This window comes from Neolamprologus multifasciatus, chromosome 7 (genome assembly GCF_963576455.1).
Source record: "Neolamprologus multifasciatus chromosome 7, fNeoMul1.2, whole genome shotgun sequence".
Taxonomy (NCBI): Eukaryota; Metazoa; Chordata; class Actinopteri; order Cichliformes; family Cichlidae; genus Neolamprologus; species Neolamprologus multifasciatus.
Genome location: NC_140445.1, coordinates 24,313,183 through 24,335,582, shown reverse-complemented (window position 1 = coordinate 24,335,582; position 22,400 = coordinate 24,313,183). Strand labels below are relative to the sequence as shown.

At 39.3% G+C, this 22,400-nt stretch overlaps 1 protein-coding gene across 2 annotated transcripts in view; it reads left to right on the top strand.

Moving 5' to 3' along the window:
- The window catches only part of cabp7b (calcium binding protein 7b), a 33,380-nt gene that overhangs the window by 4,405 nt on the left and 6,575 nt on the right, over nucleotides 1–22,400 (top strand). For both annotated transcript variants that reach the window (XM_085167295.1, XM_085167294.1), the window contains 3 exons: nucleotides 21,557–21,700; nucleotides 21,787–21,899; nucleotides 22,196–22,343. In XM_085167295.1, the coding sequence (XP_085023421.1) occupies nucleotides 21,557–21,700; nucleotides 21,787–21,899; nucleotides 22,196–22,343 (405 nt within the window). The remainder of the gene's footprint in view (nucleotides 1–21,556; nucleotides 21,701–21,786; nucleotides 21,900–22,195; nucleotides 22,344–22,400) is intronic.

The following is a 22,400-nucleotide window of genomic DNA, read 5'->3' as shown; positions in this document are numbered from 1 at the left end:
GTAACTTACACTGTTTCCTGAAAACTGTACGAGCAAGTAAATGCATCAGTAGGAATGACAACAGTGAGGATTACAGAGACTTGAATGGACAGGACATCCTCTGGACTGGGTGAAGTTGAGGGAGGCTGATTAAGTGCTCGCAGCTCTTAATGGATATGCAGATCCCAGGGAATGTTTTTCAAACAGATGGTTGCCTAGGTGGGCAGAGCCGACAGCAAGGCTTCCTATCCTTTTCTCTGCCCTTGTGTCACGCACTTGTCATAAAGCCTGATATGAAGCCACACTATTGTAAAAGCAGCCGTTCTCCCGCCACTTAGAAATCAGTGTGCATTTGTATATCTGAGATCTGTAGATCCCTCATGTAAAACTGGATCGGTTTAACTCGTGATTAAATCATCTTTTAAAAATCCTAATCTGGGCAATGTGGTGTTGGGCACTCTCTCTGTAACCGTGGAACAAAAAGCTGCCTACTTCATCACAAATTATACGTGATAATTAAGCCATTATGTTAATGACATAACAGCAATCACTATATTTAATCATGTCCCTGAAGAAACCCATGAAACATTTATGTGTGCATTTATCCTGTAAACACTGTTAGGTGAATGTCTGTGTGGACATTATGCAGTGCCAAGTTTCTCTCTATTTAATAAGCACTATATTAAATCCCAGGTCCAGAGCCAAGTGCAGCTCATTATACATGACCGACTGGGATAACCTCTAATGCTCATATTGGAATTGATCCAATTCATAATTACACAGATAAATAAAACACTCAAAAATGTATATTGTATACAACAGTATGTACATGTACAATACAAATTTATTAGACCACCTGTCAAAAGAATAAATAAAGAACATGTTTGTTTTTTTTAAAACGCATTTATAAATAAATATTATATTATTATTATTTTTTAGGCAAATAGCAAACTGAATTCATGTTTTTATTCCCAAGTTTGAGAAGTCGAATTACTTAAGATTAAATTCAAGTGCTAAAACTAATTTTTCTGTTCAGGGATGCACGTAAGTACCTGTAATTTGGCATCTTAATTGAAACTGATTTTTCTGCTTTTTTGTATAACGGTAAATGTAAAAATTCATGGAAAACAACAACAATTGTGTTTTAGCATTAAGGAGCTTGCACACACAGGTGGATTAACTATTATAGCAACATAAAAAAGTATTGTATTAATTATCAATGCTGTTAATTTATGGCAGCTGTGGTGTGAGCCTTACATTGAGTGGTGCTCTAATTAATTTGTTAAGCACTGTACATGAGGTAACAGACACAGTCTGTGGATCTTTATTGACGTTTTAGAGCTTACTAGAACAGAAAAATCAGCATTTATTGATTACCAGAATGATATATACAACATTTTCTGATAATTGTGCAAATTATCATTTTATTAAGACATGATCTTGCAGTGTCAGTATTAAAATGTCTAAAACACACCCCATAACCCAGAGTGAATTGGTGCTTTAACTACACATGTGCTGGCACAGATAAGACACTTTTTTTATGGCTGACAACAGCTGGGACTTCCTGCCAGTTAAACTCTTGGAGGTCTCTGTGAGCTTGTATCGTTCCTCGGTGCATCACTGACAGAGAATGTGAACAATATTTATAGATCGCAGCCAGCAGGAGAATCCCCCAGACGTCAAGCATTGTAGTGGAGTGCAGGCCTTCTTCCACTTTGTATGCAAAGCTGTTGTCTTTTATGCTTACAAATGGAGTTCCTTTATGCTGCAACATTGTAAGCAGGCATTATATGTGTTATGTTGGTTGTGTTACTGTATTGCAGGTGCCTAATTATACACATACAGTGACAGTGGTCAGGACAGAGGCTGGACATGCTCTGTACATATGCAGGTAACGCTTTGTAGTAATTCCATCATTTATAAGCTTTAATGATCATTATTTGCAATACATTAATATACAGAGTTGTATTAAGAAATCATCAAGCCATTTATAAGTTTAAATTAGAACATGACCATGAACAAATTATGACTACATCGTTAATAAGTGATGGATTGTAGGAACCTCCCTGGCAGGTCACAGATGGTGCAAAGGTTCAGACTGAGGCCAGTACCCACTCGACACAAAACCCATGTGATGAATTTCTTTAACACTGACACATTACAATCTGCTGGCGGTACATCATTCACAAATTTAATGTAATTTGTAGTTAAATAAGTAAGTCAAATGTTATTTCTGTAGCACCTTTTTAAGATAAGCATCTCAAAGTGCTTCACAACAAAATGCCAGAATATTTAAAAAAATTTTAAAAAGACAAACAGAGTTAAAAAATAGCACAATCATGTATTGTGCTTATAACAGGCTAACTTAAAAGTAATAGCTCATCAAAAAAATAAGCTTTACTGATGATTTATTCATCATTTGTTCACAATAAAACCGTTATAAAGAGTACAGTAAATACTACAGTAAATACTCACATCCGACTTACAAAGAATTCAATGTCTGAATGTTTTATTTTTTTAATCATTTGCTAATAATTTGTTCATGATCAAAAATTTCACTTACAACAGATTTGTGTTGCCACTTATCAAACATCCTTAAACGTAATGTAAACGTTAGTTCATCATTAATTAAAGTGTTATAAATGACTTGTAGCTGAACATTATTATCAGGTGTTACACTTGTAAGCAATAAGGTTTAAAAACAATAATCATAAGCTGCGTGTTTAATGTAGCTTTCTGCGTGGTCAAAGATCTGGTCGTTAATGTTGCAGCCAGACAGAAAGATTCACAATTTCAAATAACAACGCTATCACAAGACGTTAATTATGAGACTGCATCCTTAATCTCCCCTTGTCTGCCGCTAGGCAACAGCCATATTTCATTCACATCATTATACTGAGCTTGGAAATGCTCAAACATTGAGCTAATAAACACTCAACTGGTGGCAAAAATATACTCTCACTTCATTAGGTACATCCTTCTAGTATTGCTTTAGACCACCTTTGGCCTTCAGAACTGTCTTAATTGGTTGAAGCACACCCAATGGCCAGGTTGCTTCAAGCTCATAGGAAGGCAACAGTAAGTTGCTGTGCTGAACAGCATCTCTGAATGCTGAACCGTGGAGAATATGGGCTACAGCTGATCTCCTGTTCCACTACATCCCAAAGGTCCTCTATTGGATTGTGATCTAGTGACTGTGGAGGACATTTGAGAACAGTGAACACATTGTCTTTCAAGAAACCAGTTTGATTTGAGCTTTATGACGTGGTGTGTCAGCCAGCCGGAAGCTCATAAATGGTCATTAACAATACTCAGGTAAGCTGTGGCATTTAAATGATACTCAGATGGTACTAAAGGGCCCGTGATGTGGCAAGAAAATACCCCCTACACCATTACACTACCACCAGCAGTTTCAATTATTAATGGAAGGCAGGATCCATACTGAATGTTGCAGACTCATCTGAGCAGGCGGTATTTTTCCAGACTTCTGCTGTCCAGTTTTGGTGAGCATGTGTGAACTGTAGCCTCGGTTTCTTGTTCTTAGCTGACAGGACTGGTACCCGTTCTTCTGCTGCTGGAGCCAATCTTCTCCACAGTTCAGCATTCAGAGATGCTGTTCAGCACAGCAACTTACTGTTGCCTTCCTATGAGCTTGAAGCAATCTGGCCATTTTCTTCTCAACTCTGGGATAAACGAGGCATTTGAGGCAACTGAGAAATGCCACTCACTGGATATGCTCTCCTGGTTGTGTAGTGCAATGGTTTATACGGTTGCCTAACAAGCAAAAGATTCCCAGTTTAATTAGACGAGGAAATACAAATCCCTTTGGAGGTGCGTCAGGAAGAGTAAAGATCTGCCAAATCAAAACATCCGAAGCTACCCACTGTGGCTCTCTCCTGTGACAAAGGGAGCAGCTGAAAGTAGCTTTCACCATAAACCCTAGAGATGGTTGTAGGGAGAAATCCTGGTTGCAGCTTCTGAAGCAACCATGCCACTTTTAAAGTCACTTCATTCACCTTTCTTCCTCGTTTTGTGGGCTCAGACTGAACTTCAGCAGGTTGCCTCTACGTAAATTGATCGAGTTGCTCTCAAGTGATAGACTGGTTTGCATTAGTCTAATCAGGTATTTGTACCTAATAAAGTGGCCAGTTAGCATAATAATTCTATGTTGTTGTTAATAGAATCCTACAGATCGAGTTAAAGGTCAACGTCAGTCTTAAATAAATTGAAATGGTAAATTTTGTCCTAATATGACCCAGCAATGCATCCATACCACTGGAGAAGAAGTTTGCATATTCTAAACAGTAAAGTTAATTCGTCTGTTTGTTAAAAACTCCACTTTCCTTTTCTCTTATTATGAAAAACATGAGAAAGTTAGTAATGATAATGTGTATAAAAACCTGAATATCATAAAACAGCATGGAAGAAGAAGAAAAACAAGATAAGGGCAGAAAATCAACACTTCCCTAACAAAAGACATCAGTCGAAGACAAATCTGTGCTGCCTGTCTGATAAGTTCAAAACAAAAGCTAATAAAGTTAAGCTGTAATTCTCAATAATTTTCCTGAAAGAAACCAGTCGCATGTTTCCAACTCAGCCCACAAAAAGCTGCAGGTAGTCATTTTAAGTACTTTTACACAGCAGGGACTCTTATACATGCCGGGCTCGTGCAGGGCATCATCACTGTGTTCAGTGATGGCATGTTTGTGTAAATGTAACAATACATGCAGGCTACAAATCTGCAGAAGCAAGTAAGTAGATTAAAATGTTGTAGTTTTAGAAGGTGATTTGTGTATTAATCCGTCTCACTGCTGTACACTATGGGGTTAGTGCATCTTTTTTGCCACATCACAATTGATCGTTATCATATTTTTGAAGCGCTCAGTTCACACATCAGGACAGATAACAACAGGGCTGTGAGGGTGTCACTCTGTACTCGTTGTGTCCCCTCGACACCTTCTACATGCATCCGCACTGCATGAACTCACATTTTTCTCGTTATTTTGCGATAAGCTGGGATGGAGCCAATTAAGGTGTGTAAAAATGAGTATTTAAACGGCTCTTTTGTTTGTGTGCTGGACAATAGAGCAAAGTCTGGAGCTCCTCAAACAAATTAGTTCACTGTTTGTTCCCCTGCAAACCCTTAAATCCCAGTTAGGTGCCTGTTAATGTTGGGGGGGAAGGGGGGGGGGGGGTTTGTCACCTGGAATCAGTTGGGGTTGTTTGATTCAATATAATCATGCTCTAAGCAGCTGTTAATATTATTTAGTGATGGATGTTAAAAGTCGCATTATTTTGAGAGCATTTGTATTATGTGCCGACCTACTTTTGCTCTAATGCATTAGCAGAGCTCTCCCTGGATACTGATTAATATGACTCACATGTAGTATCAGAACGACGGATGTCACGGGTGTCATCATACTATTACTGACATATTCCCATGGGAAGGTGAATTATTTAATGAGTAGATGTGACTCATCTCTCCCACTGATTTCTTTCTTCTTCTTTTTTTACCTTCTAAACTGTTTTCCACCAGAAGTCTTCTTTTAATAAGAAGACTGCGCTCCTCATTTGTTGACCAAAAGTTTACTTTTAAGTAGAGCATGTCAATTAGTGCCAGCGACTTTCTCTTGTCACCTCTGGAAATGCAATCTGAGGTTGCCGGAGAAAGGTGCCTAATTTAAGATTCCCATTTATTCTGGAAAAGAATCAAGTAACGCCTTTATTTTCATCCCTTTCATCCCAGCAACTGGCTGACACAAAAGGTCCTGTTTGATCCTGACTAACAGGGTGCAATTAGCAGGAAGGCCCGAGTCTCCTTTCTCCTATGCAAATGTAGCCTCTAAATGTGACTGGACACATGTAAATATGCAATTCATCTGGTTTAGACTCACGTAAATTTGACATCTGATATGAGACCTGAGCGTGAGTCTGACACATGAAATGAGCTTTAATAATGTGGTGAGATGGAACATATTGTGAAGTATGAAGTCATGTTCAAGCAGTGACTTCGGGGCGGTGAAAAGAGGCCGTTGTTTTTCTCTTCCGTTCACTTCCTGCGGAGCAAAGGGACTTCTTCATCTACCCCCTGCTGTAACAGCTCTATTATCGTATCGTTCAATGTCATGATCATTACTGAAGGTGAAGAGGGGTTGGGTTTTTTTGCAGTAAACTGGACAATCACAGTAGGGCTTTCTCAGTGGTGGTAGTGCATGGTCGATACCTTTTCTCGAGGATAACACTGCTTGTGTTTTTTTCTTCTGAAGGCAGCAGTTGTTTCCTCTGAACTTCCAGCATTTACATTATCTCCTCCCATGCATGAGAAGCAATGTGAAAGAGGTATCTTTTAGCTACTCTCTGTCCTGTTATCTTTATTTTTCAATGGGACCTTTCATCAGCACTTATGGTGTGATGGGTTCACTCAGCTCAAGCACTTAGATGTGACTGAGAGTGCTGAGGGAAGGTTACAGTAACTATAAGCCATCCACACTGCTTGCAAACTAAAGAAGAATTAGCTGATAAAATATAAACAAGGAAATAAATACACAAATCCCAGGCATCTCTTTCTCTTTGGAAATCTCGGCAGCAATGACACAGTGGAGGAGTTCCATGCTATCGGTATTATTTAGTAACAAACGGCTGAGCAATTCTGAGCTACAGAGCTCAAAGACAGGCCATCATCAATCAGTTGTTCTCATATAAATATTAGAGGGGGTTTGTTTTCTAGAAAGTGTTCATTTTAACACATGCTGTGCTATGATACACTAACAATAAGGATAATTTATGGTGAGTATTTTTTACTTCACATAGTTGCAGTCTCATTAATTATAGTTTAGCTATTAAACATGACAAAATAACAGATTTACCTTGGAAATATAAAGATCATAAACAACCTCACATCCATAAAATTAGGGATGCTCTTTAACATGTAAATAAAAACAGATTTTGATGGCAGCAACATGTCTAAAAATATTTGGTTTAGGGGCAACAAAGGGCTGCACAAGCAAGCAGTACAAAACATAATCAGCTAGAGAAAATTTTGGCTACTAATTGGGTAATTTGCAACAGGTCAGTAACATGAGTTATTATAAGAAGAGCATCTTAGAGAGGCAGAGCTTCTCAGGTGTAAAGATAGACAGAGGTTCACTAATCTACAAAACGAACTACTGATCAGTGTTCCTTGCTATAAAACTGCAAAGACTTGGAATATAATGTACAGTCATAATATCATCAAAAGATTTTGAGAATCTGGAGAAATCTCTGCATGCGAGGATGAAACTCAGTGTGAGACACCTGTCATCTCTGGGCCTTAGGTAGCACTGCATTTAAAAAAAAAAGAAGCTCAATCATGCAAAGAAGGAAAAGAAAAAGCCAAGTGTGAAGCAGCAATGACAATCCAGAAAGGCCAGGCTTCTCTGGGCCAAAGCTCATTTAAAATCGACTGAGGAAAAGTGGAAAACTGTTCTGTTGTCAGAGAACTCATTTTTTAAATTCTTTATGGAAAATATGGAGTAAAAAGGAGATGGACCATCTGGCTTGTTAACAGCACTCAGTAAAAAAGCCTGCATCTCTGATGGTATGCGGGTGTATTAGTGCATATGGAATTGGCACCTGAAATCTGCAACGAGATCAATGCTGAGAGGTATACACAGGTTTTACACCAACATATGCTCCCAAACAGAATAGTATTTTTCAGGGGATGACTATTTCAGCAGGATGATCCTAAATTGCATGCTGGATGGCTTCATAATGCAGGAGACTGAAGTGGACAGCCTGCAGTCCAGACCTTTCAACAACTGAAAACATTTAGCGCAACATGAAATGAAAAAGAAGATCCAGGACTGTTGAGCACCTAGAAACCCAAAAGTCCACCAGCTGGTCTCCTCAGTTCCCAGACATTTATGCACTGTTGTAAAAAGGAGAGAGGATGCTACACAGTAGCAAACATGGCCCTGTCCCAACTTTTTTTTTTACATTGTTGCCATCAAATTCTAACTGAGCCAAAATGGTACATTTTGCAAAGCACTTCATTCTGTTTATATTTGCAGTTTTCATAGATAACCAAGATTTTTTGGAATTGTGTTTGCATTTACACATTTGCAATTCTGCTATCTCTGTCTAATATCTGTTTTTATTTATTTATTTTCTTAATTGTTATGAAAAAAAAATGTCATATTTGGTCATGTTTATCTCCTGCACGCTTTTAAACACATTATGATTTAAGTAAAGGAACCTCAGTGACTTTTTTGACCCTGTCAGCAGCACTGAAAGTCCGCCAGTGGACTTCAGTAGGCATGGACCATTTTCAAAGTTGTTTTTTTGGGGGGGTTTTTTTGCTGCACCAGCGACCACCAAGAATATCTCTGTTAGGCAGTCATAAAGGTCAGCAGGATGTGTTGGCTTTCATGTTCATGTTTTAGCTCTTTTGGAAGGTCAACAGACTTTTAAGCCCTGAACTCAGACCTGGCTAAAGTGACCGGTGTTGTAGACAAACCAGCTGAAGCTTACATAGGTTGTTATATTTAGGGAAAATTTGGAAGTTTTTGGTTAGATAAAAAAGGAGGTAGTGATTTAAGAAAGAAGACAAACATACCTGTTAAATTAATCAAAGGAAACCAGTATATTTAAATTGAGTTTTACATATATAGGACCATTTCTTACAGTTATCTCTAAATGCATTATTTATAAAATAATGCATTTCATCTCAAAATTTTATAAAATAATGCATTTATTTATAAAATAATGCATTTCATCTCAAAAAAACTAAAAAAACAGCAAACATTTTTTAAAAAAACCTGGACCCCATAACTGCAGATCGGGAACATGCTGATCTGCAGAAAGGACAAGGCACAAACTAGAGGAAAGAGAGGACAAAAAGTTAATGACATGCAACAGTCATGCATGTCATTAAGGAAAGGGGCTCTGCAGGATGAGCTGGTAGCAGCAGGGATGGTTCGGGGTCATCTGATCCAGCTCATACTAGAAAGAAAGAAAGAAAGAAAGAAAGAAAGAAAGAAAGAAACAAACAAACAAACAAACAAACAAACAAACAAACAAAGATTTTTAAAAGTGAAGTTGAAGGTGCTTCCTCCCCTTGAATTTCTGCTTCTAGAAACTGTTCTAGGAACTGCAGTCTGAAAGCAAAGTGCTCTATTGGGAGAGTTCATAGGATGTGATGTCTTTAAAATACCATTGGGCCTAATCATTGAAGTCTTTGTATGTGAGAAGAAGGATTTTAAATCATCCTGGATCTACAGAGAGCCAATAAAGAGAAGTTAATATTGGAGAAATATGATGTTACTCTCTAGTCCATGTTAGTACTCCCTGCTGAAGGCGTTTCAAAGAGCCACTGGGATGTCCGGCTAATAAAGGTTTACAATAGTGCAGTAACAAAAGTATCACTCTGAGACGACATGTTCCTAATTTTGACAGTATTGCACTTGAGCCAGTGTCATGTGGCTTCTTTTATTTCAATGACACGCTCAGTCACTGGAATAGAATGTAGTGACTGCTGGTGTTAAATATAGTGGGATGAAGCCACTAGCTCAAATAACCTACACTAATGCAGATCAACAGATAAAAAATTATCAGACCTATCAGCCATCGAGGTTACAGTCACCACTATGACCCTGTTGGTCCAACTTGCCGTGAAATTGTCAGTCAGTATTTCTTTTTGCTTTGATATGGAACAATTTGATGAAATTGTCACCTTTGCCTCAGTAAATTCAGATGGTTGTTTGCAGTAATACCCCTCGATTATATGCTTTTATACTTCTTTCCCTCAAGTGACTCATTCATTCAACTTTTGTAATAGAAGATGTGTGAAGGCCAATGAGAGTGCTCAAACCAACCAATGACAAATCAACGTTGTTTGTTGACTACTTGGCGTGTTTTGGAAATTTGTTGAAGATGGTTTGGCAAAGGGATGTGAAGTGTGTTCATTCATGAATAAAAACAGTTGGGTTTGCAATTTTTTGTAATGAGACAGGATCACAAGTTAATGTCATGCTGATAAAATGAAAGGCTGATTTCTCGAGATAATCACGCAACTGATCACAAGAAAACTAATTCTGCTTTGTCTCTGGGTATCTATCTCGGTTGCTATGAAGACGTGTAATTTCAGTGAAATTAAGTTTTGCAGCAGCGTCACAGAAGTGTACGTGCACAAAAAGTTACTGTACAGCAGAGAATAAATAAGGAGGGTCGATCTGAAAGTTTTAACACAAAACCTTGACTGAAGTACAGTCTGGAACTGAATAAATGACACTCCTTCATTTTTAAGTTGAACCAGTTGCTCCAGTTTGCTGGATGCCATCTGTGCAGGTCAGCATGAACTATACCATGATCAGGAAGGATGGGACACTTAAAACACACTTGATTTAATTTCTATTTATCATTGTTCCCATCAATGACAAATAAGAAAGCACATCAAAGTAGAAGCTGCTGCCTGCTGTGCGTCTCTCAGCAGCACAGATCCATGGACAGCAGCAATGATGTTCATTTCTTGTCATCTGCATGTGCGAGAAAGAGAATGTTTTACAAATCTACCCTTATTTGTGAAGATAAGCGCACCTTTATGCCAAGAAGCAAAACCACGCTCGCTTTATTAAAGTGAAATCATGATAAATAATTTTCACCCATGAATCATTCATCAACAACAGCCTAAAGTTATGCTTTATCCATGAAGCTAACGATACAGAAAAGGAGAAAATTGTTATTGTTAGTATTTTTAAAGCCTCCGGCTGGAGAAATCCAGACAAAAACAAAATGTATAAAGAATCTTTAGGATCTTTTCAGAGGATCTCTTGTCATATTATGTGTCATATTCCCCAGGGCATCACAGCAGCTCAAACTTGGTATAAAATGATGAAAATGAGATTTATTATTCCACAGTTAGATAAACCGTGCATCGATATCTTAAGCTAACTAGATAAATTAGCTTATCATCATAAGATATCAAAAAAAAAATAACTGAAGGCATGGCTGCTCTCATTTCCTGTCGAGTTAAACAGAAGCAGTCAGAAGCAATTTGTGTTTTGGATTTGGATACAAGTGTGATACACACATATATTCTTCATGAAAAAAACTGTCCCTTTCTATTTCATTACATATTATTTCTACGCATCACCACTTATTTCCGTGAGCCCTTCTGTTGGCTTTCTTTTAAACTATAACAGCATAACTGCTTTTTCACTCATCTCATTAAAACCTAATCATTCATGCACAAACAACAGGCATTTTGTGATTGATTGTATAAATGCTAAAAGCTAAGATTCTGGATTTTTCAAAAAGTTGTTTTTGTTTTATAGTTTTTACATCCAAAAGTAAAATCCCAGCAGGACCTCCCAAATCGGAAAACAGTTTTACTTTATTTGTGATTTGTGTTATCTTTCCAAGATAATACAATACAATTCTTATTTGTATTGTTCACTCCTTTCTAAATCTCTAGTGCTCATTCAATACATAATTTTTTAAAAATTGATTTAGATGGATTGATAAGTAGGCCAGCACAGAAATACTTTAAAGCTGCTTTCTTTCTAATGGCCACCAGGGGGCAAAAAGACTTCCATTCCCGACTTTTAAATAAAAACACTTAGCTCAGAGCTTTATGGCTTGAGTAAAAGCAAGACAGCAACCTCCTTGCAACTAGAAAAGTTGGTTGGTGAATTAAACCTTTTAGCTTTCGGAGACCGATTTTGAAAGTAGTTGTGGCAACCAAGTTGTTGCTCAGAGGTTGAGTGTGCAGCACCACCAGCCTCTGGGTGGGAGATAGCTTGCTTCCAAATAATCCCAACTGGGAATAGATTCTTCCTCAAACAGATTGGTGAAGGTTTGACAGTAATTACCATCTAATTTATAAATGCAGATGGATTGCTGACAGATTGCAATCAATCTGAGTCCATCTGCACTGATTAGCTCAACTCATCTACATCATAGTTAAGTTTGTTTAAGTTTGTTTTTATTGTGATTTTCATGGTATGTACATGGCAACAGATTTGCAGTTTCCAACACAGGTAATCAGTGTATTGTTATATTCAGATCACATGTAAATGCCAACTTGACCCATTCAATAGGAGACTGACAGCAAGTGACTGATGTGGTTTGGGGACTATTAATGGGTCTCAACCTTCAGAGCAAACATTTAAAGGTGGTGGTCATGGTATCCAAATGCTATTTTCACCAGCATGACTTGCCTGATGACTTTGGACTCACTAGCTACTTTCAGATCTTGTTGAATATTGAATATAAAAACCATTTTGTAAAAACAAAGATCGATAAGTCTCAGCAGATCTGTTTTCAAAACTCTAAGATGGCGAACATTGGATGACACCAAAGTGGCCATCTTTTATAATGTATGAGGTCATTCTCAAAAAACTAAACACCTTGACACTTTGTTTACATTTGATTCGGCTCATAACGGTCTTCGTGTCTGAATAAATGTAACAATAAACAGTCAAGCATTTACATAATGTCTTGTGCCACATTCATTCATTCACATGGCAATTTATTCTATATATACAGAAGTTTATCGATCAAACACAAACACCACTGGATGCATCTGGCCTCCATATTTGCCCAGGGACACTTCAACCTCTAGTCTGGACACATTTCACAGCATTTTAGGAGCCACGCTACTGTTGCTGCTCTGAGCAGTAACCTATTTCACACCAATATTAATAATTTGCTTGACAATATTGCATTCAAATTGTTTTCCTCCACTCTCATATTGCAGAATTAACTAAAAATATTCTGTCATACAGACAGAATATAAATATATAAATAAAAATCAGTGATTCAAAGATTTTCATGACCTGGCTTCAGACAGCCGAGTGGGTGCACCCTCACAGCAGTGCAAGGTTACAGATATTCTGATCAAGGACTCAAATAGACACCTGAGTCGGCTGAATGTTTTCCACACTTTAAATAAAAATTCAGTTCCATCACTTTGCTATTGTTGTATTGTGTGTTTACCTGTGCGTATTTGTTTATTTGCAAGTGAACATTTTTCCAGGGATGTGTAACATGCAACGTTAGTACGAACGTCTCACAATGGGGTGCTTAAAGTACTTTATCATGCCCAGTGTGACACACAGGAGCTGGATACAGTACTGTCAGTGATCATGTAACACTGACTGTTAGGTTTTGTAATGTTGATTGTCATTTATGCTTAGAAATATCTACTTATATATGCTTAGAGTTTTATAATTAGTTTTAGATTGGTAGAGGTGTATAATCGATTGTGTAGTGATAGGATGTGTGATCCTTAATAGTCTGCAAAGGCTTTGTGCGCATTCCAGAGTGTTCTGGCATCCACACCCACACTCTGGGAGCATGGGAGAGGTCGTACCTTCTCTTATTGTTTTATGGTAGGATAAACGTGGCTATATCTGTTTTAGGCTAAGTGCCTTTTGTTTAGATGGACTGCTGGACTTCCAGACCAGCAGGTTTAGGGAAGTCATTTATAGGGTCACACTCTGACCCCACACACACACACACACACACACACACACACACACACACACACACACACACACACACACACACACACACACACAGGCAAGGTACTCTTTGTTTGTATGTAGACGTCGTATGTTAATGAACCTATGCATATTCATGTAACCTCAATAAAAGAGCAGTGTTACGGGGGAGCGGACGAGAGCAACTGGGGTCAAGCGAAGGAACGGCGTTTGTCCGGTTCTCTCCCATGCACGAGAAACATGAAGAACTTTGCCTACTCGTGTCTTGTTTGGCTGTGTAGTAAATTGTCCTTAACGTTCCAGCGAATAGGTTTATGCTACAAACCTATCACTGACTTTTGTTGAGACTTTGTCTTACCACATCAATAAGGTTGTAGTACTTGCTTCTGCAAAATGAGCTTGGCCCATGTGGGCACACCGGGAGTTAAGATGTCAGTACTGATTGGATAAATGTCCAATCTCTGTTAACTTTAAAAAGGAAAGCCTTTATCAGAAGTAAATCTACATATTCAGCTACATAAATAAGCCAATCAATTATGTTGGCGATATCAATAGATGAGGGAGAAAAAAAATAGTGAAGCGCTTCAGTCCGTGGAGGATCAAATCTTGACAAACAACATTTACATGTTAAAAAATGCAAATTATAATCAAATTTTCAACAAAGTAAACACATACTTGTGTCCCTCATGATTCCATCTGTGTATTTTTTATTTTTTTTTTAGATAAATATTCACTCCTCAGTGTGTGAAACAATCTGTAGTCCAGCCACTGCTCAGCTGGCTAAGAGAATTCATTATTTGTCACTGGCATCAGAGGTCACAACCCTGAATCTGGGATTGTGCTCAGGGGAGATAACAAAACTCAAGCAGTGCTGCTGGGAGTAATTTAGACAAATATGTTGTGTCTGATGTGTAAAGGTATGGCACAGACAGTGCCACTTGTCCAGAAGGACCTCAATTTACGTTCCAAAGACTTTGTCTTGTAGTGCTTTATTTTATTTTATTTTTTAAAGAGGATTATACACTGCCGCTATAAGCACAATTTGCAAGCTATCACTTAAAAACTGCACTCATTCATGTGCACAAGATGGACAGCTAGTGCTCGTCCTCGTGTGGGCTTGCATGCTAATTGTGGTTGCCAAGTCACATAAATGCTTGCAAATTGGTTTTCTACATCATATAAGCAGCCAGCGTAATCACATGCTTTACATATGAACAGTTCATCCAAGCCTTTTGGTTTAAAGCAATTTTCAGGATAAAAGAGTGTATGTTTAGTTTATGCTGGTGTTGAATGATGAATGTCTAAGTATCCATAGGTTTCTTGTGGATTAGGTGGATGTCTACGTGTTTGTTCTGTTAATTCCACCTTTTTATTCTCTGCAGTGTCTCGGGCTATCACTGCTCAGGTATCGGCTAATATCATTGATCTATTGATGTAAAAATTAGACTTCCAGTTCATTTTGTTTCTTGTTTCATCCAATCAAGCAACGAGCTGAGCTAGCATCCAATAGTCTTGTATATTTGAGGATCTACATCAAAGAACTACCGGCATTCAGCGCCTTTGAAGTGCAACTGCTCTTTTTCACCACTTCAAACAGAATACGGTGGTGCCGAGTGAGGACAAGAGCCAAATGCCAATGTTTATGGATTATTTACCAAAAGTTGCAGTTTTAATTAGAAACACATGAACCTGCTTGCAGCCTTCAGTCAGAAGTGATTGTATTATGACCACAGTAGCAGGTACTGGCTCAGAAGATCACTTACTATGAATGAAGAATAACACTCCATCACAGTGGGAAATCCTTTAAATATCTACCACAGATAACACAAGATACAGATAAACAAAGCAGATAATAGTTTAGCCAGGAAGACTAGAGCATTGCCTTTTTCATTATTTGCCATTCATTGTTATTTACCAGAGGATTGAACTTTACATTGTGCACTTACATGTTCAAACACCTCTCTGTTAATGGTTGTGTAGTATTACAGTCTGTCTGAATGCTCAAGCATTAACGGTAGCTTTTGAAGCACTATCTACAAAACCATTAGCACTTGGAGCCAAAGCACTGGCTCAAAGTAAATGCTTTACATTTATAGAATAATTTCTGCAACACTTCACTCAGATACCTCACTTCAGGCAACACTTTCAACACTACCTATATATTGCAATATATCAATACATCAATATTGCAATATGATGTGAAGGATAAACAATGTTTTCCTTATTTGTATTAATAGTGTGTTTTATTCAGATGGATTTTTCTGTGTACACAGTTGTTTACTCGTTTTTAAAAAAAAAAAAAAAAAAAAAAAAAGCTATGCCCTGCACACAGATGAGCCACAACCTGTGGTCTTTTGCATTTACACACACTAACTCATTGGGTGGTTAGTGCTTCATGCGCTTATTAAAATGATAGTTTGTAGGTAATTGTGGAGGCAGTTATATTTTACAAGAGCGTAATGAGTTTTGCAGCAATTTTATGCTTTTGCAACATGTAAACTGTTTTGCAGGTTTGAAGAAGGGTTTTGTTGGTGGTCATTTTAAATTTAGGCATTTTAAATGAAGAAAGAAAAACTGCAGTACATGATGCTAAAACACTCATCTCCTCTTTTTGTCTCTCACTGGGATGCTGAAACTTTTAATATTGCTCATGTTCTGTGGGCTGAAATTTTAAAATGCAGCGTTTCTATCTCAGTCTATTCTACTGAAACAATCAAACTACACTCTCATAAAAAGTGTACACTAAAGGTCTATTTCTGTCTCTGCAGTTCCAGTGTATATGTACATCTTTAAGGGCAAAAGTTTGTATGCTTCAGTGCACTGTAAGGATCACATTTGCACCTCTTCTTCTTTTTAAGGTGCAACATTAGGAGACAGCTGACCAAAATGAAATTAGGCAATTTACTCTTAGATTTAAAGTTTCTGCTGTTTGGTTTAAATCAGATAAAAGTAATTTGGTGTATTCTGACTTGTTTAACTCGTGTATACCAGCAGCGTGGTGCAGTAGGGCAGCACTGTCGCCTCACAGCTAGAAGGTTCTGGGTGTCTTTGCCTTGTGCCTGGTGGTCAGAACATTCACATTTTCTCTTTTTAGATAGCATGCTTCACGTTATCATTTAAAATCAATTGATAATTAGTTGTACTGTGTTGTGGAAGTTTTTCCACTTAAATAAAGTCTGCAGACGAGCGGTGAGCGGTAGCTAGCATTCTTTTATTCCCATGCACACAACATATAAACAAGCTTGTGAAGCCCCTGCATGACCACGGGGCAGGGTCAGCAGAGTCTCACTGAGCCAAAGTCAACCTCTCAGTTAAATACCTTCTCCAGGAACAAAAGGCAGTACACAGCTGTTTCACACTCCCTTGCTACTTCCCAGAGTCCTCAAGAGACAAAAGACTGGTCCTCTGGAGTTCCTGTTTTCCCCCCAACATCTTTGCTACACCCCCTACCATTTGTCTTAAGTATGAGTGTCAGACATGTTAAAACAATGAAATAATGTGATTAATACCTTAGTGAAAGAAATTCCTCTACAATCCCACCCTTTGATTCTAAAATCAAGAATCACATTAAACCAGAATTTCTTTCCTGACATTCTGCATATTACATCAACATTATTGTACACTTAAAGGAGTTTCACACTGTGTATCCTCACTTCACTGTTCTCCCACCACCCTTTGTTCATCTTTAATCTTCCCCACAATCTAAGCTCTCACATGCAAATGGAAACAACAATGATACAGAGGAAAGGTCTTCTCCAGAGTGTCAAAGTACTTTGCATGGCAAAGTGAAACAGCATTAGGTGGTCATTCTCTGTCACAGTCATGGCTCCTGGCGTCTGTGCCATTACAGAGTCATAACTCCAACGCTGATCTTCCTTGCGCTGTCACTTTTGGAGCTTAGCACGCTCTCTCCATCCCTCGATTTCTGTTCCAACGCAGCTGTAGATTTAAGGCAGAGCACGTCGTACACCTTAGTTGTCTTCCTCAGCGTCAACGTCGAAACTCTTTCATTTTATTTTTAAGATTTTGCTGTTCAAAATCTCCTCGTGATAATCCTTTGGAAGCCCACTGTCGTTTGTCTGTTGTCCTGCAGATGGTCCCTGCTTCTCACTGGTCCACTTGAAGCGTTCTCTCCTAGTCACAGTTTGCATCTGCGCCTCAGTCAATCCTTCCATATCCTTCATGTCACGGTTCCTGCAATTTAAAAATGAAAACTTCCCCGGAAAAAACCCTCTTTTGCCCTATGTTAGCTTAACACAATTAGACATGCACAATAAAGTTGTGCATTGTCTCTTAAAAATTCTCAGGGCTTCTCCCCTGAAGTAGCTTTACTCCAGGCCCTGTTGTAAGAAAAAAAAACATTAGCCAGTGGTGTGTCCTGCTGTAAATCATGTGATTAGATCATATGATTAGCCCTCTGCTGTGGAAAAAGTGATATAGATGTTAGCGCAGCGCGTCTGTATGCACACTTTCTCACAGTGACCTCTGCACTGTAAACAATACAAGGTCATGAATAACACACCGCTGGTAAATTCACAAAGACACAGAAAGTGGCAATTAAAAGGTTAAGTCAGCACGGCTCAAAAGCCCATGCAACCCAGGATGTTGTTGTCACCTTTCTGCTCCTGTAAAAAGAAACATACATACATACATACATCCACCCTTCTGTCTCTCTGGGTGGAGGTGCAATCTTGCATATTGGTGTCAAGTCAGTCAGGTTTTTTGTCAGTCCAGTCAATCCCCGTGTTTATTGTTGATAGCAGAACCTCTTGTGTCGCAATAAGTTTCTACTGCCAGCAATGACGTCATTTCAAAAAAAGAAAGAATTTAGACTGGATTACCTCGCTGAATCCTTTTTGCCAGGGACTTGTTTTCTGATTGTCCCAAATAAGTGGCTTTCTCCCGAGCCCATTTTAATTTTGGAGAAGCTCACTTGCGATTGATCAACATGTTGTGTAGCGCTTTCGTTTCTGATCTTGCAGGCCTGCTTGAAAAAGAGAAAATTGCCAAACAAAAAATCTCAGTGCACTGTTAAAAATCAAAAAATATGAAGGCCTCTTTTTAGGACTTGTCTAAACATACTCTGTTAGAATGATGAAAAAACAAAACTAATTGGCAGGTTCAAAGTGGTACCAAAAGAAAATGCATCAGCCACGTAAATCTCCAAAACTTTCATCCACCAGTCACACACCTCACACAACAGCAATATTCTATTAGAAAATGAGTTTTGTTTTCCCCATGTACCCAGATGTGTGTCATGATAAGACCTCCCTCACACATCAGAAACCAGAAACTCAATAATCTATTAGTCCCCACTCATCTGACCCTCCCGCAGCATTCTGTTCACCGCTGAATCAATCATCCTTCCCCAAAAAATAATACTAGTTCACTAGTCTATGTATCACTTCTTAACCTACTAAGCTAACCGGACAAGATGATGGTAACAGAAATGCATGCTTAAAATGCTATTTGGTCTTCATGAGCTTCATTGCATGTGTGTTTGTGTTAGTAGGATTAATGCATTTTCTGTTTGTGTAATTTTTGTGTACCTCTCCTTTTTGCGGTGCTCCAGACACTTTTCAATTCTCCACGCAAGGCAGTCGTTTTTTCCTTCCCAGTTTTCCTAAACCCAAATTTTATTCCCACACTACAACAGCCTTCCTCCATGTTGTCCCCTTCTCCTTTGACTGTGGTCTCATCTCATCTCTCCCCCTTGCTCAGTCCAGTGAGAGTCAGTTGTCTTTCAGCTTTGTCCTGTTTTCCACGGTCTCATTTTGCCATTTTTGCGCCGAAAGTGGCAAATGTCCAACTCAAGCAGTCTTTTCAAAAGTCCATTCACACACAGTGAAGGTGCAGCTCGTTGGAAATGCACATCCATCCATCCAGTCATGATGATGCCATTTTCTCCTTGCTGTCGCTGTCTTGCACAGCTGCTGCTGCTGGACCTTTTCTTCACTGCTCAGGATGCTGCTGTGAGCTCTTGAGATCCATCTCGTTGTTCTGGAACTGCATTTCTTGTCTTCAGGGAGAGATTCTTGGAGCTTGTGTTCTCAGGGTGACAAACACATGGAAGTTAAGCTGTAAAACAATTTAGCCAAAACTTGGCTTGAGTGTTTCTAATGGTGTTAACCTATAATTTTCTTCCGACTGCTGCACGTGGAAAATTTATCCAGGTCTGTTCTTCACCTGCAAGTGACACACTGAAACATTTTGATCATTCTTCTCATTGCTTAAAACAACACATCTCCTCTCTCTGGTTCTGAATTCCCTTTTCTTAAAAACCCAGAGAGAGTGTGGTTGTTCTACGTTGAAAAACACCAAACCCTCTTCCTATTTTGCTTATTTTTATCAACAATTTTGCTAATTTTGTGTGTGTCCACCCTAGGGGAGCTGGTGGCCTGCAGTACCACCTTCTCCCTCTAGTTGGAAACAACTGTTACACACATTTCTACACTCCTCTCTCTTTTTTTTTTTTCTTTGTTCCCCATTTTCAACATTTTGAAACCCCATTTCTCACTGTTTTTACACACACATCAACGTTTCCCACACAACCATTCTCTGCAATCTTACACACCACACATTTACTCAATTCTTACCACAGTCACGTATTGAGTTTTGTCTCTGGCCGCCTGGTGGAACGTCTGCCGATCTACTGGATCTAGATCCCATTTTACTACACGAGGCGTCCCCCGTGAGGCCCTTGCCTTCTACGGACCAAGGAACGAACACCGCCACTCCGTGCACTATAGTACACAGAGATGGATTCCGACAGTGTACCCGGACCGCCGTTCCTGTGACGTACTTGGACCGAACACAGGTCTGGGCCGGCTTCTCCCCAACAACGTGCGCGAGCCACTGTCCTTGTGATGAGCCGTACCCAACACAAGCCTGGGGCCTCAAACCACCAGGTTTTCCTCCCGGAGACTCGAACTCCGGGGTCGGCCAGCGTTCCCCCCCTCGGCCAGACAAAAACCTCTCCATGACTGTATACAAGTTAGCTACAACTCACCCATCTGCAGAAGTCCCCTCAAAATCGATGGTCTCGGTGGTGACCGAAACACACGGCTCCGTGACTCCTCCATTTCCTTTGCTTCAACAGCTGGTAGGACAAAGGTACCTTTTCCCTCAGGGGTGATCAGCCCGTCCACGGAACCGTTGTTCAGCGACCACACGGACCACCCTGCTCACAGCGCCATTTTGTTGTGGAAGTTTTTCCACTTAAATAAAGTCTGCAGACGAGCGGTGAGCGGTAGCTAGCATTCTTTTATTTCCAAGCACACACAAAGAACATATAAACAAGCTTGTGAAGCCCCTGCATGACCACGGGGCAGGGTCAGCAGAGTCTCACTGAGCCAAAGTCAACCTCTCAGTTAAATACCTTCTCCAGGAACAAAAGGCAGTACACAGCTGTTTCACACTCCCTTGCTACTTCCCAGAGTCCTCAAGAGACAAAAGACTGGTCCTCTGGAGTTCCTGTTTTCCCCCCAACATCTTTGCTACACCCCCTACCATTTGTCTTAAGTATGAGTGTCAGACATGTTAAAACAATGAAATAATGTGATTAATACCTTAGTGAAAGAAATTCCTCTACAACTGTTTCAAAAGGTTGTAGCTTTCTGTATTAGTCATTTCCAAAACATTGAAGACCAATCGTTCTTTCAGTAGTGTCTGCTTCCCACTCCTTGTCACACATTTTACCCAAACATTTACCGAACTGAGTTTATTTTGGAGTCAGTATTTGGAGGAGCAGCATAGTTTCTGTAGGATTTATTCAAAAAAGAAATGAATATTTTTACTACTGTGAAATATTCTGGCTCATGGAATAAAGAAACTTGGAGAAAAAAAAGTTGCTTTCACTCTTCAAACACTCAATATTCAGCTATGCCTCCTCTTTCTCAAAACACAAACATCTAAGACAGAGGGATTATAGCCTTTTGAGCTGTGACCCACAGCAGCTGTTTGAAGCTGCTTTTACTTTAAACTCTAAAAATAAACACCCTTTACTCGCCGACCCTGAAACCAACATGTTAAAAATCCGCCAGTTCAACGATAGCCCTCCAGTAACATGTTTGTTCTGTGTGCCTTCTTCCACTTCGCAGAGATCCGTGAGGCTTTCAAAGTATTTGACAGAGATGGGAATGGCTTTATCTCTAAGCAGGAGCTGGGGATGGCCATGCGCTCACTGGGCTACATGCCCAATGAGGTGGAGCTGGAGGTTATCATCCAAAGACTTGACATGGATGGTGGGTCTCTCTTGCTCTCTCTGCTGCAATTATTCCAACATGTGAGCTGTGTTAATGACTCGTCCATGTTTCACTTGTTTCATCAGGCGATGGCCAGGTTGGCTTTGAAGAGTTTGTCACATTACTTGGTCCTAAACTCTCTGCTGCTGGAATGCCTGACAAGTTCAACGGAGCAGACTTTGACTCAGTGTTTTGGAAGGTATGCACTGTCCATTAATCCCCACCAATAAAGTTTAATCTAGTCATTTGAATATCAATCCCTCACAAACTACACCCCAGTCAGATAACTGCATCACATGTTGTGGACACTGGTATCCCCATTCCTTACAATCAGGAGTATAATCAAATGAATTACTCTAATATCTGATTTCTATAAAATATTTATACACTGCTGTTTATTGCTGACCTGCAATGTATGTGCATCACTGAGGGGCATCGAGGCAGAAGTTCTTCCTCTGCTAATTAGACCTCTCCTGGTGTTTTCCGTTCTCCCAGTGCGACATGCAGAAACTGACTGTGGATGAGCTGAAGAGATTGCTTTATGATACTTTCCGTGACCACCTCACTATGAAAGACATTGAGAACATCATCATGACTGAGGAGAACCACCTGAACAGTCCAGAGTCCCATGTGGACATTGATAGTATGTCTTATAATATAATTTTTATAGTATTTCATACATTTTTAAAGCTCCGCTGAC